Genomic DNA, 19,175 nt, shown 5'->3' with positions numbered 1-19,175 from the left:
GAATGGAAAATTTCTTACAGTGTATTGTCAGAGTGTATGTAATTTCTTGCGTGTATGAAAGATAATAATGTGATTCCTAGGGACTAAATATTCCTCAGCCATTCACACTTAGAACTGTTATCTCGAATAAAAATAGATTAAACTTGCAGAATGGTGAATTACTAAAAATAATGAAGTTACGGCAATTCATTAATCTTTATCTGCTTGTCTGTTTTTTTTTTTGTAGTCTGAATAAAGTGGAAAATTCATTTGGGGGATACTGAATAGATTATAAGGGGTTGGGGAATTATGAAGAGAAACATAGGATTGAAACTGTTCTTTTTTTTTCTTCTTTTTAAATTATATGCAGCACTTTTTTTCTTACATGCCTCTGTTTTTCTTTTAGTGGCAAAGCATTTCTATAACACTGGTTGAGAAAGTTCAGATGATTGCTGTAATCCTAGGATCCCTGTTCTTAATAGCGAGTGTGACTTGGCTCCTCTGGTCAGCCTTCAGCCCCTATGCAGTGTGGCAGAGGAAGGACATCCTCTTTCAGATCTGCTATGGAATGTATGGTTTTATGGATCTAGTGTGCATAGGTAAGACCCCGACGTGACCACTCACCAACTCTCAGTAATCCATTGCTTTCAGCCATTAGAGTTTTACCAATCTGCTCTAATATCCATAGGCTATGGTGGGGGTGGTTTACATTATCTTGCTTTTCCACTTAATTATCCGGGGTGGGGAAGGAGGGCAGGGGTGTCACAATTATTCAAAGAAAGAAGGAGTTTTTCAAAGGTGTTGGGGATGAACAATATGAATTTCTAAAGAGTGAGAACCAATCAATCTCTTTTACAAAGCTGAAGACGCATGGGCATGTTGGGGGAGAGTGCTCCACGGTTATGGCTCAGATTATCTGGGGGGAGGAGAGGGACTTGGGGACAATTTTGGTGGTTGTTGTTGGCATCCATCTCTTTGCTCTGCTTAATAAATTCAGTGACGTAGGAGGGAGAACGTGTCCAACATTTTAGTTAAAAGAGATTTCACAAAGACAGATCCCTGTTGCATCTTATCTCACTGACCTGCCCTCGCGATAATACCACAGGAAAAAGCAGAAATGGAGTCATGCCGTGTTTCTGGTGTGCGCGGTGCTCCAGCAGTGATGGTGACCCGCTGTGGTGGGGGAGATGAGGGAGCTTGGAGAGGAACACCGGCCACCAGGGGACATTCCCTGCCCTCTGCTGGTTCCCAGAAGGCCTGGCCATCATTTACAGCAGTAGCTCTGGAAGCACGGCCCCTCCACCACGGGCAGTTCCTCCGCCACGCAGCAGCTCCCACGTCACCCGTGTGGCATCCCACATCCTCAGGCCCCAGCCGAGACCCGTTGAATCACAACGGTGGACCTCAGCCATCTGGGTTGCACAGGCCTTCTTCCTCCATTCCGATGCTGGGAACCGTAGGCTCCAGGGAATGGAGGCTGAGCCTGGGATGAGATGGCTTGATGTCTAAGCCTTGCCTCTCTCCCTACCTGGCCTGTTCAGCTTCCTCTCTCTGTATTCCTATTGTCTCGCTTATCAGAGATGTGAAGAATAATCCATACTTTGAGGTCCTAAATAAAGGATATAAAGGATGATTAAACCATTATGTTACTGATTAGAAATGGTAAATTGAACACAACTGAATAAACCAGAAACACCCAAGTAGTTTTAGATCACTTCAATCTGTACTTTGTAGACCTTAATTTAACAAGCAATTTCAATATCCTCAGTCATTATTTTTAAAAAATATATCTTACATTTAAAATATCAGCCTTAATGTCTTTCTCTTTTATTTCCTGCCTTGTCCCTAATACAAAACTAGTAAGAAAGAAAATGATCAATTTGCAGGCCAGAAAGAAAGAAAAGAGAGAGAGAGAATTATCAGTAATGATAGGTAAACCAAGGAGATTTTGACTGAATCATTGGGCTAATTGTGGGTGAGAATACTTTAAAATACATACCCTACTACATATGTAAGCATTTGGAAACTGGAAATCTCAATTCAAATTTGACCTCTATGTTATAGCTCTAAGAGCTACAAAAGTGTTCTATTCCTGGAGTCCCCTAACCAACTCAATAGTGTCTATTCTTTCACTTTGAATGCTACAAAGTGTGGTACTTGGTTCATATTAGAAGGGGAACACTTCAAAGCTGGAAGAAAAGATTTCACCATAAGTAAATGATAAAAATTTGAGAGTATAGATGCTTTTAACCTGAATGCAGACACTCCCGTGCAAACATGTATGGAAGTATTACATGGTGCCCTATTAATATTTTCAACTTTGTGTCTTTATGTATCAGTTACAATAAATTTTAAAAGGAGAGATTCAGAGGTAAATAAGAAAGATCCATTAGAATTCCAATTCTACTTGGAGGGGAAAAAATTGAGTTGGCTTTCTTGGTATAATTTTGACACTAAGAAAAGCCATACATTTCCTAGTTAGGAAATCATTTTCTTTAATTTCACAACTGATATTTAGTGTTGTTGTATGTCTCATGTTTTGACTGCTCCTGGCAATCAAGATAATTCGACTTTTGCTTTCAGGAGCCTAGATGTAGGAACACTTGTCTTTTGATAATATATGACAGTTGGTCTTCTCTTGAAATTTGAGCACGTGCCTATTTTGTAAAATCAAGTTTCTTAGAAGGTAAGCTATCATTGTTCAAGCAACATTCAAACACTTGGCAATACTTTCTGTTATCTTATGGCGCATCCAAAGAAAATCTCAACATTCAGCCTGCCTACCTGCCTGTCTGTCTATCTGTCTGTCAATTAACCAATCAATCAATCTACTTACCTACTTACCTATCTATCTTTAGTATTATCTGTCTACCTATCTTGAATACTATTAATTAGTTTACTTGGCAATCTCATTATATATTCTGTTTGGCTCAGTGAAAAAACTTTTTCTCCCAAGGAATTGAGAAGCTCATATAGTAAAGGAAGCAGAGCCAGCTAAGTTGGTGGTCAGTATTAGCCCTTGCTAACATTTCAAAGTAATTCAAATGTCTGTTACAGTTAAATACAGACATCAACAATAATTACATTGATTATACTTAAAAAACTTCTAACTAGAAGAGCTAGACAGAAAAGTGGGCTTACAAGCTCCAGTCAAGATTGCTTAGCTCAGCTTAATGTTTATTGGGAATAACACTGTGTTGGACACAGTGTTAGCCACTAGGATTCAAATAAGTCAGTTACGTCCTTCTACTAAGGAGTTCAGGGCATCATGAGGATGCAGCATTGCCCTGAAATCAAAGTGGAGTCATGTTGTCAAGCCCTAACAAAAGATAAGGTTAGGAGATTATGGAGGAATCCAGCGTCTTATTTCTGACCACAGGAGCTGTCACAGAAGACTGCCAGAACCACAACCCTGAGCCCTGGGCAACTCAACCTCACCCAGAAAATACTTCTACAAGGATGGATATCTGTCAGCAACATCCTGTTTGATATTTGACTGACATCATCCTTGTGACTGATCCTTGAGCATCTTTGATTTTGATCCTTGTGATCGAGGATTATTCTTTTCTGCATATTTTACATAATTCTTCTCATTTTGACTTTACACAATTCCCATTGCTTCAGAATAGGCACCAAGTTTTCTGAGACATATATATTCTTACTGCATTGCTGTGAGGCACAAACTTTATGCTTTCGTGAATCTCTTAACACCATAGAATAGGATAGAATAGAATAGAATAGAATATGCTGTCATAACTTTAGAAGAAATTGGATATTACAAGGAGAGATTGAGATGGGGGTGTTCTGTGAAGGGAAAGTTCCAGAATAATTTCAGGGGAAAGGAAAAGCCAGGAAGGCTGATGGTTGAACAGACACTTGACAAATAGGGAGGTGTCATTTGGAAGATGTGATATTTGCTTCTCTTCCGGGGTTTTAAAACAGCTGGACACATCCTGCTTGTAAACTTAATGCCTACATTAGAAGCAACAGTTGACAGCTTTGAATATTTGTTAAAAAAAAAAAGAATTCAGGAACCCCGCAGGTGATTTTCAAATCCCCAAATGTTCTAATTCAGCCAGTAATTGCAATACTTAGGAAAAATCCTGAATTATTAAACAGAAATTTAAATATTTGCAGATTATTTATTTACTTGGGGAAATTTATTTCTAGACATGGCGAGTTTGTTCATTGCTTTTGTTCATCTTTAATAAATTTTCTTCTTTCAGAAAATATAGGGTTTGTTTGTTGTTGTGATGAATGTTTCCAATTCTCCCTGGAGTGTAGGCCCTATTACGGTTGAATTACTGAGATAAGGGTTGTTCAGTAGAACTTTTGGCAGCGAACGTGTTTCATATCTGCATTATCCAGTGCCTTATGCCCTGGGTACTTTGGATCCTGTGCGCTTGAAATACAACGTAATGAGAATGAATAGTAAATTTATTATTTAATTTTATTTGAATTAGTTTGAACTGAATTTAAGTAGCTATATGCAGCTAGTGGTCACTGTAGACTAAGCAGCGTAGTGTCTAGATCATGGGATGACAGATATGTAAGGACTTAATTAACAACCCTTCATGAATAACATGGTCTGTTAAATGGGTTACAGAGAGATGAACAAAGGGGTGGTGGTGAGTGCGAACATGATGTGAGGAGTTCCAGGGAGGTGGAGGCTGCCAAGGAATCCCAGAGAGCCAGGCACGGAGCATGCTGGACAGGGAACTGTGCTCTGCTTGAGCTTTTCCATGAGCTAGCCATGGCCTCCATGTCTGTACTTACTCAGATAACGTGCGTTTTAAGGAATTGAACTACGAAAGGATGCAGCTCAATATTTAGTGTTTGAAACTCTCTTAATATTAAGTAGGTGGCATTCAGATCTGATTGTTTCCAGGAAAACGGAGAGAAAGGATTTAAGTATCTGAGCTGGGGACAGTGGCTGTAGCTGAGGGAGAGCAAAAGTCAGAGCAGGCTGGTGCTGGCTTCTTCTAGGAAGATGTGCGCAGGGGACAGGGAAGGATAGCAAAGCCACAGGCCCAGGGAGGGGCGTGGCCTCAGGCATGTGCCTTCTGCAGGCCCCTCCCTCCACCCTGTGACCACGGAGAAAACCTGGACACCTCCGTGCTCACGTGACTCAATGCTTGTGCTTCGGGAGAAATATCGCTACCAGTAATTAAAGTGTGAAGGACTGGAAGATGGTCACATGATGACAGATTTGTTGGATGAAAAATATATTGGGGGTGAGTTTAGTTTGCTATCAAGACAAGAAACTAAAACCCTGGGGTTTCAAAATCGAAAGCAATGTTGTGTTTCACAGGGCTTTAAAGGACACTTGTGTCATGTGATTATTTCTGCAGGCACTGATTCAAGGAGTAGAGAGTCAGACTTGCATAATTAGGACTTGGGTGTTTTTTGTTGTTGTTGTTGTTTTGTTTTGTTTTTTAATGTTGGTTTTGGGTTTTTTGGTGCCAGTACTGGCCTTGAACTCAGAGCCCGCGTACCATCCCTTTGCTTTTTTGCTCAAGGCTGGCCCTTTACCACTTGAGCCACAGCTCCATTTTAGGCTTTTTTTTTTGTTTTTGCTGGGTAATTGGAGATAAGAGTCTCATGGACTTCCCTGCCCAAGCGAATTCTCAGCTCTCAGCCTCTTGAGTAGCCAGGATCACAGGCGTGAGCCACCAGTGCGCAGCTGCACATAGTACATGGTGATCGATCCCCGCCTTGCGGGTCCTGGGTCTCACCACTTACTATGACGCATATGGTGGATCTGATTATATTCAACACTATTGGAATCGTTTTAGGAGAGTCAGCTCAGTAACTACTGAGGTTGGTGTGACAACTCTTTAAAAAATAAGAACGGCCACTCGAGGCCATGCTGGTGGTAGGGCGTCCTGCCTCGTGTCCTCTGAGAGCCCGCAGGCACACAACAGGCTAGTGTTGTGCCTCCGCCGTTTTGCTCTCTGAGCAACCGGGCCTAGCACCTCTCACACGTCCGCACACTCAGCACTTGGAGGCCCGGGGCCAGATTCTTTTATTATCTGCTCACACCGAGGGATTTCGCTTCTCAGTGTGTTTCTTTTCAGTGTGGAATGTGCAGCCTGGAATTGCTTGAAGAGAAATGTTCTCTCTCTCTTCCTCTCTCACTGGCGGTGTTTAAAATGCTGATCTGTTACTTTGTCTCCCATTTTGCGGTTTCTTACATTCAAGCCCAAGCACTCTGAACACAGAAGTTGTAAGCACCCAGGTGCACACAGCAGTGGGGCCCTCCAGGACCCCAAACTGCCTCTCACGGGGGCGGGGGGGGGGTGCTCTCTCTGGAAGTCTCCCGTGATTTGCTTTTGAAAGCTATCTGGATTAAAGGATTCTGAAAAGTAAATGGCATACAATCTAAATTGATAATCAGATCAACTATGTTCTTACCCTAACAATTATAGTCAATATTCAAAAACCTATTCTCTCTGCACAAATTTCTTATTCTCCAACAGAAGGTTTTTCATCTACTTTCCATTTTGGTTATACTGGGGTTTGAACCCAGGGCCTCACATTTTCTCGACAAGTGGTTTACAGCTTGAGCAAAAAAAGGGCCCTTGGCCCTTGCTTGAGTTATTTTTTTCAGATAGGATCTTGTGTTTTTCCTTGCACTGGCCTTGGAACATGATCCTTCTTCCTCATTTGCCTGGATTATTTATTGGGTTAGAATCCCACTCACTTTGAGCTGACTTCAACTGATCCCCATCCCAGTAACTTCTTCCCACATTGCTAGGATGACAGGTCTGCACCGCTCGGGCTTCCGTCCCCCAACATAAACTTGTATTTTCTCATAGTTTCCAATGAAATAATTAAGTTCATGGAATGTATATTTGAAAACCAAGATGTTTCTTAATTCTCTTGCTTCTGATATGGCTTTGCTCTACTAATGTTTTCACAGGTAGAGAAGCTAGAAGCAAAACATGATTTAACATTTTATGGACCAAAAACTTAGAAAGCACATTTTCTTACTCTGTGAAATCATACGAGTGAAATGCAGCATTTCCCTCCATCTTTCGGGGAAATCAAACATGGTCCCCACTGATTTTGCACCAGCAGTGTTTGCCTTTCTAGTTAATGACAGAGTTTATGCCTGACCTGGAGCTAAAGGCAAGGCTTAGTTATAGACCAATCAGCCTAAGAAAAGCATAAATCAAGAAGTAACTTTACTTCGATGGTAAAAAAAAACCCACTGGAATACATTCTGAGCAAAATGTGAATGACTACTAAACTACCTTTTTCTTTATAAAAACCTCTCATGCTTCCTGTCATCTCCTAGCATGATTCAGAAGTTGCCAATTTTCTCGAAGTATTTTTGATCTAGAATATGTCTAATGAAAAGAAGCAAGAGTCAGAAAGAAAAGTTAGCATTGAAATTGAAACATGTCCTAATTTAGAGCAGAAAAATACAAAGGATGTTTTTCAGAGCACCAGGGCTACTCTCCCTGGAGCTCGCTGGGACCCCTGCCCCTCTATCTCCCCTCAGACCGGAGGGACGTCATTAACACCGAAGGTATTTATGGCTACATAAAGGACTTATCACATAGTTCCAGGTAAACGGTGCGGATCCTGTGCTCTTCTGCCCTCTTTGAGGATATCCGAGCGACTTTCCCGGGCTCCCTTAGTAGAGGCAAGGCCACCAGCACCCAGTGTGACTGACACCAGCCACAGCGAACGCCTTTCTCTGTGGGAAGTGGAGAACTCAGAACCCAGTCCCCCGCCCCTCCCCCCACCTCTCTCCCCACACATACACCTGCCTGCAGTTCCTGTGGTGGTGCAAGCCTTCCACATTCAAAATTGTCAACAGCTTCCATCAAAAGGCTTCGTGGACATGTACAGTAGTTTCTTTGGCCACCAACACCGGAGTCCCAGCTTTAACCTTCCATAACGCCACCCTCCCCCGCCCCCTCCAGCATCATCACTGCCAAGTTTAGCCTGCAGTCACCAAGGACCATCAGGAAAAGAAGGCTGTAAAGGCAGCAGGTCAGCCTTCAGCCACAGAATGGGGGTGCAGGAGGCCGCTTACATGCTAGGACTCACAGGGTTATGGTGGAAGGCGTGGTGAGAGGTGTTATGGCTCTGTTTGTCTCCTGAGTTTCGTAGAAAGCCCGGATATGGAGAAGTCCACATTAGTCATAAGGCATGTGGGGGGAAAAAGCGCCCAACTTAAATGGTTTGGCGTAATAGCCAGGAAAGTTGATTAGCCTAGTATTTCCTTTGACTCTCGCATCACTGTAATTTTCCCTCTGCACAGAAGAAGCCCATCAGCCATCCTGCTCCAGGAAATGTTTCCATTTCCTGAGGTATAATTTGATTGGGGACCTCCATCCCCCCCATCATTTGGCTTCTTCAGAGACCTTTGCCTAGCTGCTTCCGGAGGAGGACAGAAACATTCTCCCACTGCTGCCAGAGCCCCTGGGGGTTCCTCACAGAGGGAGTCCACCCCAGGCAGGGGCAGCGCCGGGTGGGGCTGGGACTTGTCACCACTGCTGAGAGATTGGCATGCTCTGCCAACTCCTCTCAATTGTTCCTTGCGTGGAGTGGAATTCCTCGACGTGGATACACCATTCCTTGAGTGCGCAGTGTGTTCACACGTGTCAGACACGACATAGCACCTCTTGGTTTGGAAAGGGTCTGGCAACACAATCCCGGGTCCATCTTTCCCACCAGCTCCCCGCTGGGGGGCTGCACACTTGGAGTCCACTCGGAGCCACCTCCCTGGGGGCCCAGGCAGAGGAGCGCTGCGCAACAGGAAACGGTTAAGAACATAAAGATGTAATCCTTCATATCCTTCGAGAAGTAGGTCATTATCTCTTTTCCCGAGAGGTACAAATTGTAGGGTTTTCTGTGCCTTAATCATACTGTTTACCAATTTCTCTAAAGATTATTATCACGCTTGGTTATTAGCATTATTGTTGCTTTTAAAACCCCAGGAGATAAAATAGAAGCGAACTTGTTTTGCTGCTTGCCCTTTAGGGCTCTGCTGAGATGGTCTCTTTAAGCTAATCAACCCCTTAGGTCTTCTATGAGGAAAACACCGAACTCAAGGCAGCCTTCCTCTGAGGTGACCTTGTAAAGTTCATGTTCACTGGAACAGTCAGTAACATAATTAGCCGAGTGGCAGACTAAGCATGCGGTTATGGTTGACTTCCTCCCCATCCTCCGTAGGAAATGGGGCGCTCTCAGCCACCTCTCCCAACTGGAGCGAGTCTAGCCAAAGAGAGTGTAGCTACCTGTGAAGCCAGCACACGTAGTTTATGTGTTTACAGCTACAAATCCTCCAGCGAAAGCAATAAAATCAAAACAAGGATGAGGAAAACGGTCCTTGGTCTGGGAGTAGTTTTACGTTTTTAGATGATTGAAAACCATCAAAGGAAGAGCATTATTCCATGACAGGTGAACATGGTATCACATTTAAACTTTAGTAAGGAAGGTTGTGTATGGGCAGGACCACAGATACTCACATGCTAGCTCTGAGAAGTGATTACACATTGGCCTAAACTATTTTCTAGGTCCTAGAATATAACATGCTCTTGCTTTATCTACTTGCTGCAAGGAGCCAGGCAGGGATAGAAGAAACTAAAGGAATAATGGGAAAGATGCCAAGAGTGAAATAAGTGTGAGGACTGATACAAGACTAATCATACTTAGGGCCAGCAAGGTATAATGGGAGGAAGCAAAGCTGGAGCTCAATTTTAAAAACTATTAGGAATGAGGAAAGGTCTCAGGAAGAGGCAACTGCTGGACTTCTCAGTCTGTGATGGCATGTATCATTTTTAAAAGGAATATCAAGTTTAGTGTGGCAAGAACAAAAGGGTCTTGTTAGAGAAGTAGCCATGAGAAAATGGGGTGTGATCATGTGGAAAGATTCTGTGAATGGAGCTGGAGACTGAGACCAAACCGAAAGCCCCCAAGCCCATAAAGGATCATTTCCTTGCTAGGATTCATCATCAGATAATGAAGAAATGTCCTCAACAGTGGCAAGGACTGGAGAGGATGGAGCCATGGTGGAGAAGGCAGGAAAGATAAAATAGCGCAAGAGAATAACCAGGCTTTCGTGTATACTGGAAGGGGCGCTGCTAGAATTGAGAGATTAATAGAATGTAGTGTTTGGTGTGGTGGAGAGAAAGGGTCGGAGGATGCGTTCTGAAAGGAGGGAAGGCCTGTCACTGGTGGTCAGAGGCTGATGTTAGTCATTGAACATCACAGATATCAGAAGATGGAGAAGGGAGACGAAGACCACAGATCCCTTTAAAATGCTCTTTTCATAGAATTTCTGGAGACTGAATAGTTGTGGCTAGTAAGCAGCTGGATTTACACATCTAGAGATTTATATCTGGTAGTTGTTAGTGTCTCCTTTTGAGGAATATCTTGTGAATGTGAGAATGGTAGACTTGTGCTCCAGGATAAGTAATTGAAAGGTCAGGAAAGTCCGTGTATACAGAGGGATTTAAAAATAAATGAATAAAGCAATAGATTGGGAATGGGTTTTTCAGAAAACTAGTGATGTAAAGAATTGATGGCCTCCTTTACTCTCTGTTTGCTTGGAAGTAGCAGCGAGCTTTCGCATCTGACTCAGGTTTATGGGCCTGGTCGTTACGTGAGCGTCTGGTCTGTGATTGTTTGATTCTTTGTTCCAGGTGGACACTTGATGAGCAGGCCAATCAGCCACTAGTTGAGGAGGCAGCAGTGCAGGGGACTAGACACAAATCCTTGTAAAGAACATTTAGCTCTACTCCCTCTATCCATACTTCCCCACACGCTATCATGAAATATAAGCCATGACCTCCTTGGCTTCTCTTTTGTTTAAAAAGTAATATTTTTTGTTGCAAAGGTGATGTGCAGAGGGGTTACAGTTATGTAAGTCAGGTAATGAGTGCATTTCTTTTGGAACAGTGTTACCCCTTCCCTCATTTTCTCTCAGTTATCTCCTTCACCCCTCCCTCTCCTAGGCTTTTGAAATCTGATTTCGGTTTGCCTGTCTCTGAGTGCCTTTGGAGATGTAAAATGTTATTTGAATATTTCAACAAACAGCACTTGAGATCTCTTCTGTTTAAATATTATCACTAGATGAAATCAGCCTTTGGATAAAGGCTTCCCTTAGGTCCACATAATGCTGCTTCTCATCTCTCTCCTTTGCATTTAGCAAAAGTTGATTGATAGATTGAGTCCTTACCACACACCAGGCACTGTAGTAATAATAGGCACCCAAAGCAAAAAAAAAAAAAGTTATCAGGTACATACAGCTCATCACAGGCATGTAAACAGGTTGTTAAAGAAGAAGCAGGTAAACCTGCAGGTATGCCCTGTGGGAGGGGGAGATGGTATGAATGGGGTGTGTGTACAAGTGTGTATGTGTGTGTATTTGATTTGTCCAGGGAGAAAATATGAGAGAATCTGAATCTGAAACATTAATAGTTCATTGTGTAGATGTAGAGGTGGACGTTCCAGAAACTTCTTTGTTTTAAGGTTTCAGCTCAGGTCTTTCATGAAGACAAAGTGACCAGAAATTAGTGAGAGAAAGGATTAGTGAGGAGCTCTCTGGACTCTCAGGTTTCTGATTTAGTTGATGTGTGAAACAGCCCTTAACAGAAATAGGGATGGCAGGACAAGAACACCTTTATGTTGTGTCAGAACCTTTGGGGGAGGCTGTGTTTCATTAACTCTAATCAGATTACATTCATATCACAGTAATTGGCATCTTTTGCACTGCTATCTACTTTGGTGATGGGGTTGCCCAGACCATATCTATTTAGAAAGTATCCAGCCCCTACTGTCAAGGGTTTTTGGTCATAGCAAGCATTCAGAATAATTCATGGTTCTCATCAGATTTGTCACATGAAATATTTCATTCTCAGTGGTAATGTTAAATCTGCATTTGTGTCCTTGAGCTGTCAGCGCTTATGACCAATGCGCCCTTCTCAGAATGGTCCTGTGTGTTTCATTTGGTTGTAGGCAATTCTGAAAGGATCAAGGGTCTATACCATTTTTATTAAGCAATACATCATTTATGCATCTAAGCACATTTTATGAAGCCTAGCTATTCATGTTTTTTTTTTTCCGCATGGACAACATTGAAGATACATACATGCAAAAATCTCCATGCATATTTAGGACATTATCATTTCCAGAGGCCTGGGTTCCAGAACAGCAATTTATGATAGCTTTGTTTGGTAAACATAGTGATTTGTGTCATGAAATATTTAATATCCGTCATAAAATTTTTATCATTTTGCATTTTTGTGTTCTAATCATCATGTATACTTCACTCAAACAAACAATATTGAGTTCCTTTAGAAATAACTGATACCTAATTATTCAAGATTTATATTGACAAGATTTAACTTCACAATATTTGCCTCTAAACTCAAATCGAAGTCTGTGGAACTGCTGGGTATGTAAATTGGGATTAGTTGAAAAAATGGTTCTAGGAGAGGGGAGCTAACACATTTTCTTGCACTGCAGCAAACATCACAAATAAGGGTCTCGTGAACCACAGTCCCATTTGGTAATTCTTCCAAGCAACCATACACTCTCCTCACTACCACCAAATAACAGTAGAAACTAAGAAATCAGAAGTGGAACCGATTGATGAGATGGGGTCTGAACTGTTTAAACAGGTCCCCAAATCTCCAGTCTGCTTCTGGAGCAGCTCATTTATAGAGTTTGGGTACACACCCATACCCCCCCCCCCCCACACCCAGCTCATTTATAGAGTTTGGGTACACACACACACACACACACACACACACACACACACACACACACACACACACAAGAAAGGGAGAGGGGGAAATTTTGGCAAAAGAGAAAAGAAATTTAGGTTACAAGTCTTTGGCAATTTCATCCAAGGGACTTTCTGGCCAGACACTTGCTCTGCCCAGTGATTTCTTCAGCCTATCCAAGCACTGTTTTAGTTGAGGACTCTTAGGAGCTTTGCTTAGGCGTTTCTGTGATTTCACCAGAGGCTACATTTCCCAGGGAAAGCTGACAGTAAGCACGACTTAGCAAGTGAGCGGACAAAGCTCTTGCAGTTTTAATGCTGTCTTCCAATAGGTCTTCCCACCCTCTTCTCTCCCGCGGTTGAAGCTGGCTGCTTTGTGGTCATTTGGTGTGGTTTGGATGAGAACTGTCCTTTGGAAATTCACCCCCGTGTAATACTCTGAAGTGAGGCTTTGGGGAAGTGATTGGATCATGAGGGCTCTGATCAAGTCAATGGATTCATCCACTGATAGAATCATAATTGGTAGGCACTTTGAGAGGTAGTAGAAACTAGGAGGTAGGGTCTTATTTGGAAGAAGTAAGTCCCTAGGGGTGTGCTGTCAGACTCCCCCCCCCCCCCCCGCCCCGGCCCTGTTCTCTTGCTGCTCTATGCTACCATCTTTTCTCCCCCTGGGCCCAGCTGTCAGGCCCACAGTAATGGACACAACTAACTGTCAACTGAAGTCTCTGTGACTCCCATCCAAAGTAAGCCTTTTCTCCTTTTTTTTCAGATGTTTTTCCTCAGGTGTTTTGTCATAGTGGTGAAAGGCTGATGCATGCAACATTTCAAAGTCCTAACAGTGTAGTGGCAGTGACATAAAGATAGCAACTCGTTATATAATTCAGCTCAGTCAAGGAATCTGGAACCGCTTTACTCCTGTTTGAGAGTGTTGTAGTCACCTCAGGCTTCCATCACAAAATGTGGCTTAAACAGTAAATATTTCTAATGGTTCTAAGAGCTCAGAAATCTGGATGTTCCCATATTTAATGTCATTTAATATTTATATTTAATATTTATTTAATATTTAATGTCATATTTAATGTTCCCATATTTAATGACACTGTTGCTTCCTGGTTTGAAGACAGTCATCTTCTCATTATGCTTCTCATTGCCCTGCCTGGGTGTGTGTCTGTATAGAGCAAGGGAAGGCTAGTGTGTCTTCTTTTTGTAAGGCGGTTTATCCCACCACAAGAGTCTGACCCTCATGATCTTATTTAACTCTTACCTCCACATTCCCTCTAATGGGAATTGATGGTTCTACATGAATTTAATGGGGTCACCAATATTTAGTCCACAACCATCTCTTGCTAACAGGGCATTTTACAGCTAGAAGAGACTGACATACATTGGAAATGTAGCAAGGACAGAACTAACATAGTCAAGTATATTTAGACAACTTTGAGTTCTAGTCTTCTCTGATTTTTACATCCCTGTGATGTTAGACAAATGGTTAAACCTCTCTGTCTTGATCTTATTTTCCTCACTTGTTCCATAATAGTACCTATTCGTAGAGTTTCTATCAGGCTTGCGAATAAGTGAAAATAAAACATGTAAGCTCTTAGGACAGTGATTGGCACAAAATAGACCTTTGATAGTTTGGCTTAATTATGTTTTCATAAATTTTGTAAAGACAATCAAAAGTATTCAAGTCAGAGCTGAAAGTAGTAACATAAGGTATTAAATTGTTTGAAGATATGAAATTGTTTGACTAGTGTGGTACTTAATAACTGCCAAACTACAAATACTTACATGACCATAAGATTTGAAAATCTTCATTAATTTTAACACTTTGGATGTGCTCAGACAATCTTCTTCATTGCTTTGGGTAATGAGCTCATACTTGTTGCCATAAAGAATTTCAGCTAACACATTGCTTCAAAAATTGGAACATATCTTACTTACGTAAAACCTTCTTTCAACAAAACGAGAAACTATTTAAGTCTGCTTTGTTATTCAAAACTATTCCTTTAACACAAATGTTCCTTTGCATACCAATCAGGATGCATTCCAACTAAATAGTGCTGGCAAAAAAACAAAGTGGAAGCAACCCTTCCCACACACTCCTCCAAACACCAAATTCCCATAAATCTCCTGTTGTTTACATTTCATAGACATTGTCATCACTGTTCTTTGTAGGCTTGTGATTTTGATGACAAAAGTCAGACCAAGTCTTAGATGACATAAGATGTCAGGGTAACAAATTTGTTGGATCATCAGTAAGAAACCAGAGCAGAAAAGCTTCTAAACGCTAGGTTTTCAGCACAATAATTCAACTATGACTGAATCATTACTCCTGGATTTAAAGATCATAGCAACTATATCCTTACATAACCACCAGCAAACAAGGCATTGGCCACAACTCCAGAACATTCAGAGAAGAAACATCCTTGGGGTGGGAAGGAGTTCATTATGTTTCATGGAAGTTTTAAACTTCCAGAAGGCAAAGAGTAATTTTGGATGCTCACAGGGTATAAAAAATAATGTAAATAACAGTTGTGTCTTAAACATGGAGTCATTAAACCTGGAGTTGTATGTTCATAGGATTGTATCTACACGAGAATTTCATTTAGTTCTCTTTAAGTTTGATTCAAAATGGCTTACAAAGACCTGAAGATATTTTTTTTTAATACATCGGTCACTCCTTTTTCCAAAGGAATAGTCAAAGTTGTCCAAGCTGACCAGAGCTGTTCAGAAAGCACCAAGAATTACAAGTCCAAATGACTAGATATTTGTTTACTGGTTGTAGTAGAATTTGAACTTGTGCTGGACTAGTGCTTTACTACTTGAACCACACTGGCTTTTTGCTTACAGTATGTCTAAAATAGTTCAAAACAGCTTCAAAGCTCAGTTCTCCAGGTCTCAGCCTCCTTTGGTATCTAGTATTATAGGACTGAGCCACCAATGCCTGTGTAAGATGACTAGATTTTGAACTGATGATTTTCTTACTGAGGATGTGAGTTCTTTAGCGACTAAAGAATTTATTATTTTCTCACATTTGGTAGGTTTATGTATTTGCCAACTACTTACAGAATGCATTTCCAGAAAGTGACTTTAAATCTGATTCCTGGCCTTGCAAAGACATTAAAAAGAGATTAATATTTTTCAAAATTAGTACTATACCCTGGTGAGCCCCCTGCTTCTTACCCTACCACACATAGCTGTAAGTGAACCTGTCTCAGGCTGCAATTGCTTTGTGATTAGTATGAAGGAAGGTTTCCCACCTCCTATGTTTATTATTGACTTTTTAATTAGTAAAAAAAATGCCTTCTACCTATGTAGTTGCCATCTCAGAGGAAATTTGAGTGCTTTACAGTTGATGAATTCCAACTTGTCTTCATACTCTCCCACTGAATGTAAAAATTAGGTGTTTCAGTTGCATTTAAGGAGAAAATTCAGGATCAGAAAGGTCAAATCATGGGCCACGAGGAACCAGTTCAGCTCTAGTGATCTTGGCTTGTAGTTCTGGCTGCTTCCTGAAGATGTGGTTGGCTGGGTTAACTATGATTTTTTTCCTCTGGAAAAAAGAAGTGTCTAAAGCAATATTTTGACATTGTTATGATTAACTGAAATTTTACATTTCTCCTCATTATTTTGGCAATGTGCAAATAGTTGAGGTCAGAAGCATTTTTACTTGAAAAGCCACGTGCATTCTTTCATAGGCTTCTAAATATTTTTGGAAGCTTTTAAGTAACATGTATCAGAAATGTAACTCCTGCTGAGGGAATAATGCAAAATGATAAAATGCTGATTTTCAAGGACAAGATACCTTAATTACCTTCCTAGCAAAAATGCAATAAAAATAATCTCCCCAACACAATCATGCTTGAAAGCCTTACTCATTGTACCTATGAGAAAATCACTATCAGCATTTCAACCATCCTTTCCTCCATCCTCAATGGGAGGACCCTGAACTGTCCCCCGTTCTTTCATTGTAATTCCTGTCACCGTTTCCTGAGTTGCACTGTCGCTTTACTGTCCAAGTATAATGAGGTCAACCTCCTAATCCCCAACTCCCCCAACCCATCTCGGATTAAGTTTCCTAATAAATTATGTTACTTTGGGAGTGTTGGATGCATAACATCCATGTCCGCATTGTGTAGCTTTAAAAATCCACGTGAGCTGTGCTTCCAGCCAAAAGTGCTTCAACAGGTGAGGCTTCTTCACCTCATTTACTTCCTCGAACCCTTCTCACCATAGTGAATGTAGTGGTTATTATTTCTCACGCTTTCGTACCTTGACCATATCTATGTGTGCCTAGTAAAATGTGTGGTACATTTTACTTCATTTCTTTCCAGAAGTTTCCATGATCTTTCAGTGTGGGTTTTAGACCGTCACTGTGGTCGCAAGATTTACCCCATGACAACGCGTATGACTCTGTTTTTTTCTCTTATCCCGTTGCCATCCAGCATCAGATCCATTCTTCTGAGGATGGATGTTGAGATTGCTTGAAATATTCTTCAAATACAGCTCATTATTCAATAAACGCTCTATTTCCCTGCATTCATTCAGGAGAGTGTGACTAGGGTCCAAATGTCTAAATTCTGGGAGGAGAGGAGAGTTGTTCTCCAGTTCGTCATTGGGCAAGTGGTTGTACCCACGGGCACACGCCACCACTTGACATGCCATCGCCACCTGTACCAAGACTCTCCTCTGGCCTCCCCACTGGCTTTTAATATACTTGGCTCCTTCAGAGAACAGAAAGCATCTTTATGGCTATATCTCGAAGGACCTTTTCCCCACGGGGCTCCTTTTATTCTGTGAGCGGTCCCAAACTCAAAAGTGGATCTCCATGCTGAAATGTCAACTCAGGAAAAACAAAGGATGAATGGTGGGCGCAGAGGGGGCAGCAAGGTCGGTTCTGGGCACCAGGGTATCACATCTGACTTTCAGTCTGGCTCATTACATTCCCCAGCTTTCCTGAGATGCTATGTGCCCGTCAGATTCAAGGGCTCTGGGCCAAGCCTGTCTGGGTTAGACTCCTGGCTCTGCTGCTACTCCTTCTATATTCTTGTGCAAATGCCTTCACATCCCTTTGGCTTGGTGTCCTTGTTGGTAAAGTGAGGGAAATGCTAGTGTTTACTTCCCAAGGCAGCGGTGAGGAGTGAATGAAATACAGAAAGCTTGCAAAAATACCTAAGGGACATTCTGAGCCATGATAGAGCAAGTGAATTACAATTACGACAGCTTAGCCGTGAGGGAGCCTTCCCTCTGTAACTCCTCCGAGCTGACTGTAGTAATTGAGCACGCTGAACACTGCGTTCCTTGATGTCAGTACACGACAGCACAAACTATTTCCTGAACGTTGCGCTGCTATGCAAATGAACATCCCCAGCTTTTGTCACCAATCTCCATTTGTTTCCTTGAATTTAGGTCTCATCGTCCACGAAGGAGCTGCAGTGTACAGAGTGTTTAAGCGCTGGAGAGCTGTTAATTTGCACTGGGATGTCTTAAATTATGACAAAGCCACAGACATCGAGGAAAGTACCCGAGAAGAGTCGTCCACAAGCAGGACTTTATGGTTACCGCTGACCGCTCTGCGAAACAGGAACTCTGTGCACCCGATGCAGCTCACCTCGCCGAGGTTTCAGTGCGGCTACATGCTGCTGCACCTGTTCAACCGGATGAGGCCCCACGAGGACCTGTCGGAGGATAACAGCTCCGGGGAGGTGGTGATGAGAGTGACCTCCGTGTGATGGGCGCCCTCCCACGCCGCCCGGCCGGCCGCCCTGCACAACCCGGAATGTAATTGCAATGAATGGCAAAAAAAAAACCCCAACCACACAGCACTTCTAAAAACACATGCACACACACCCCCCTATGAACTTTTTACAAATTTATGCTTTTTATATGAACATTTGAATTGCAAATACATTTTCTGAAAAAACAAAGAGTCGTCTCCTTCTGTTTTCTGACTTGTCACGTCCTTTATAAGTTAGGACTTGAAATCATAGTGCACACAGCTCAACTCTACATGGTTAAAAATGACGGAAGTCTTCCTGAAGGCCCCGACGTTTTGTTTTTTTTCTTCTTGCTTACTTCAAATATATTTTTTATCAAACTTTTGGCTGCACGTGTAATTTTTCAGACAGTCTAAACGGGGGCCATTGAAAGTGTCGTGGGCAGGTTTTAAAATTCGAACCCAAGACACAACATGGAATGTCCCCTGCCGCTCGGCCGTGGGTCCCTCCTGCCTCATGCCGAGTGACGGACGGTTTCAAGGGAGGCGTTTTACAGTGATGAAAAATGCCCTAAGCCACGAGTGCAATTCTCAGCATTGTGTCCTACATTCCGAAACATCCTGACAGCTTCCCAAAAGACAACGTAAACACAGGAAGGGGGTTTCACTGAACACCCAAATGTTGCACAATGTGCATGTTATATTAATACTCTTTCCAAAAGAGTAAAACTGCCT

The 19,175-nt window shown here is 42.1% G+C and overlaps 1 protein-coding gene across 1 annotated transcript in view; it reads left to right on the top strand.

Moving 5' to 3' along the window:
* Marchf11 (membrane associated ring-CH-type finger 11) overlaps positions 1-18,550 on the top strand; it is a 60,083-nt gene extending 41,533 nt beyond the window's left edge. Inside the window, exons 3-4 of the mRNA XM_048368453.1 lie at positions 386-578; positions 18,134-18,550. Coding sequence (XP_048224410.1) covers positions 386-578; positions 18,134-18,456 — 516 coding nt within the window. The 3' untranslated portion in view covers positions 18,457-18,550. The remainder of the gene's footprint in view (positions 1-385; positions 579-18,133) is intronic.
* The last annotated feature ends 625 nt before the right edge of the window (positions 18,551-19,175 follow it).

Source organism: Perognathus longimembris, chromosome 19 (genome assembly GCF_023159225.1).
Source record: "Perognathus longimembris pacificus isolate PPM17 chromosome 19, ASM2315922v1, whole genome shotgun sequence".
Classification (NCBI taxonomy): Eukaryota; Metazoa; Chordata; class Mammalia; order Rodentia; family Heteromyidae; genus Perognathus; species Perognathus longimembris.
Note: the sequence above shows the minus strand (reverse complement) of the source record. Positions and strands in the feature narration are given on the sequence as shown.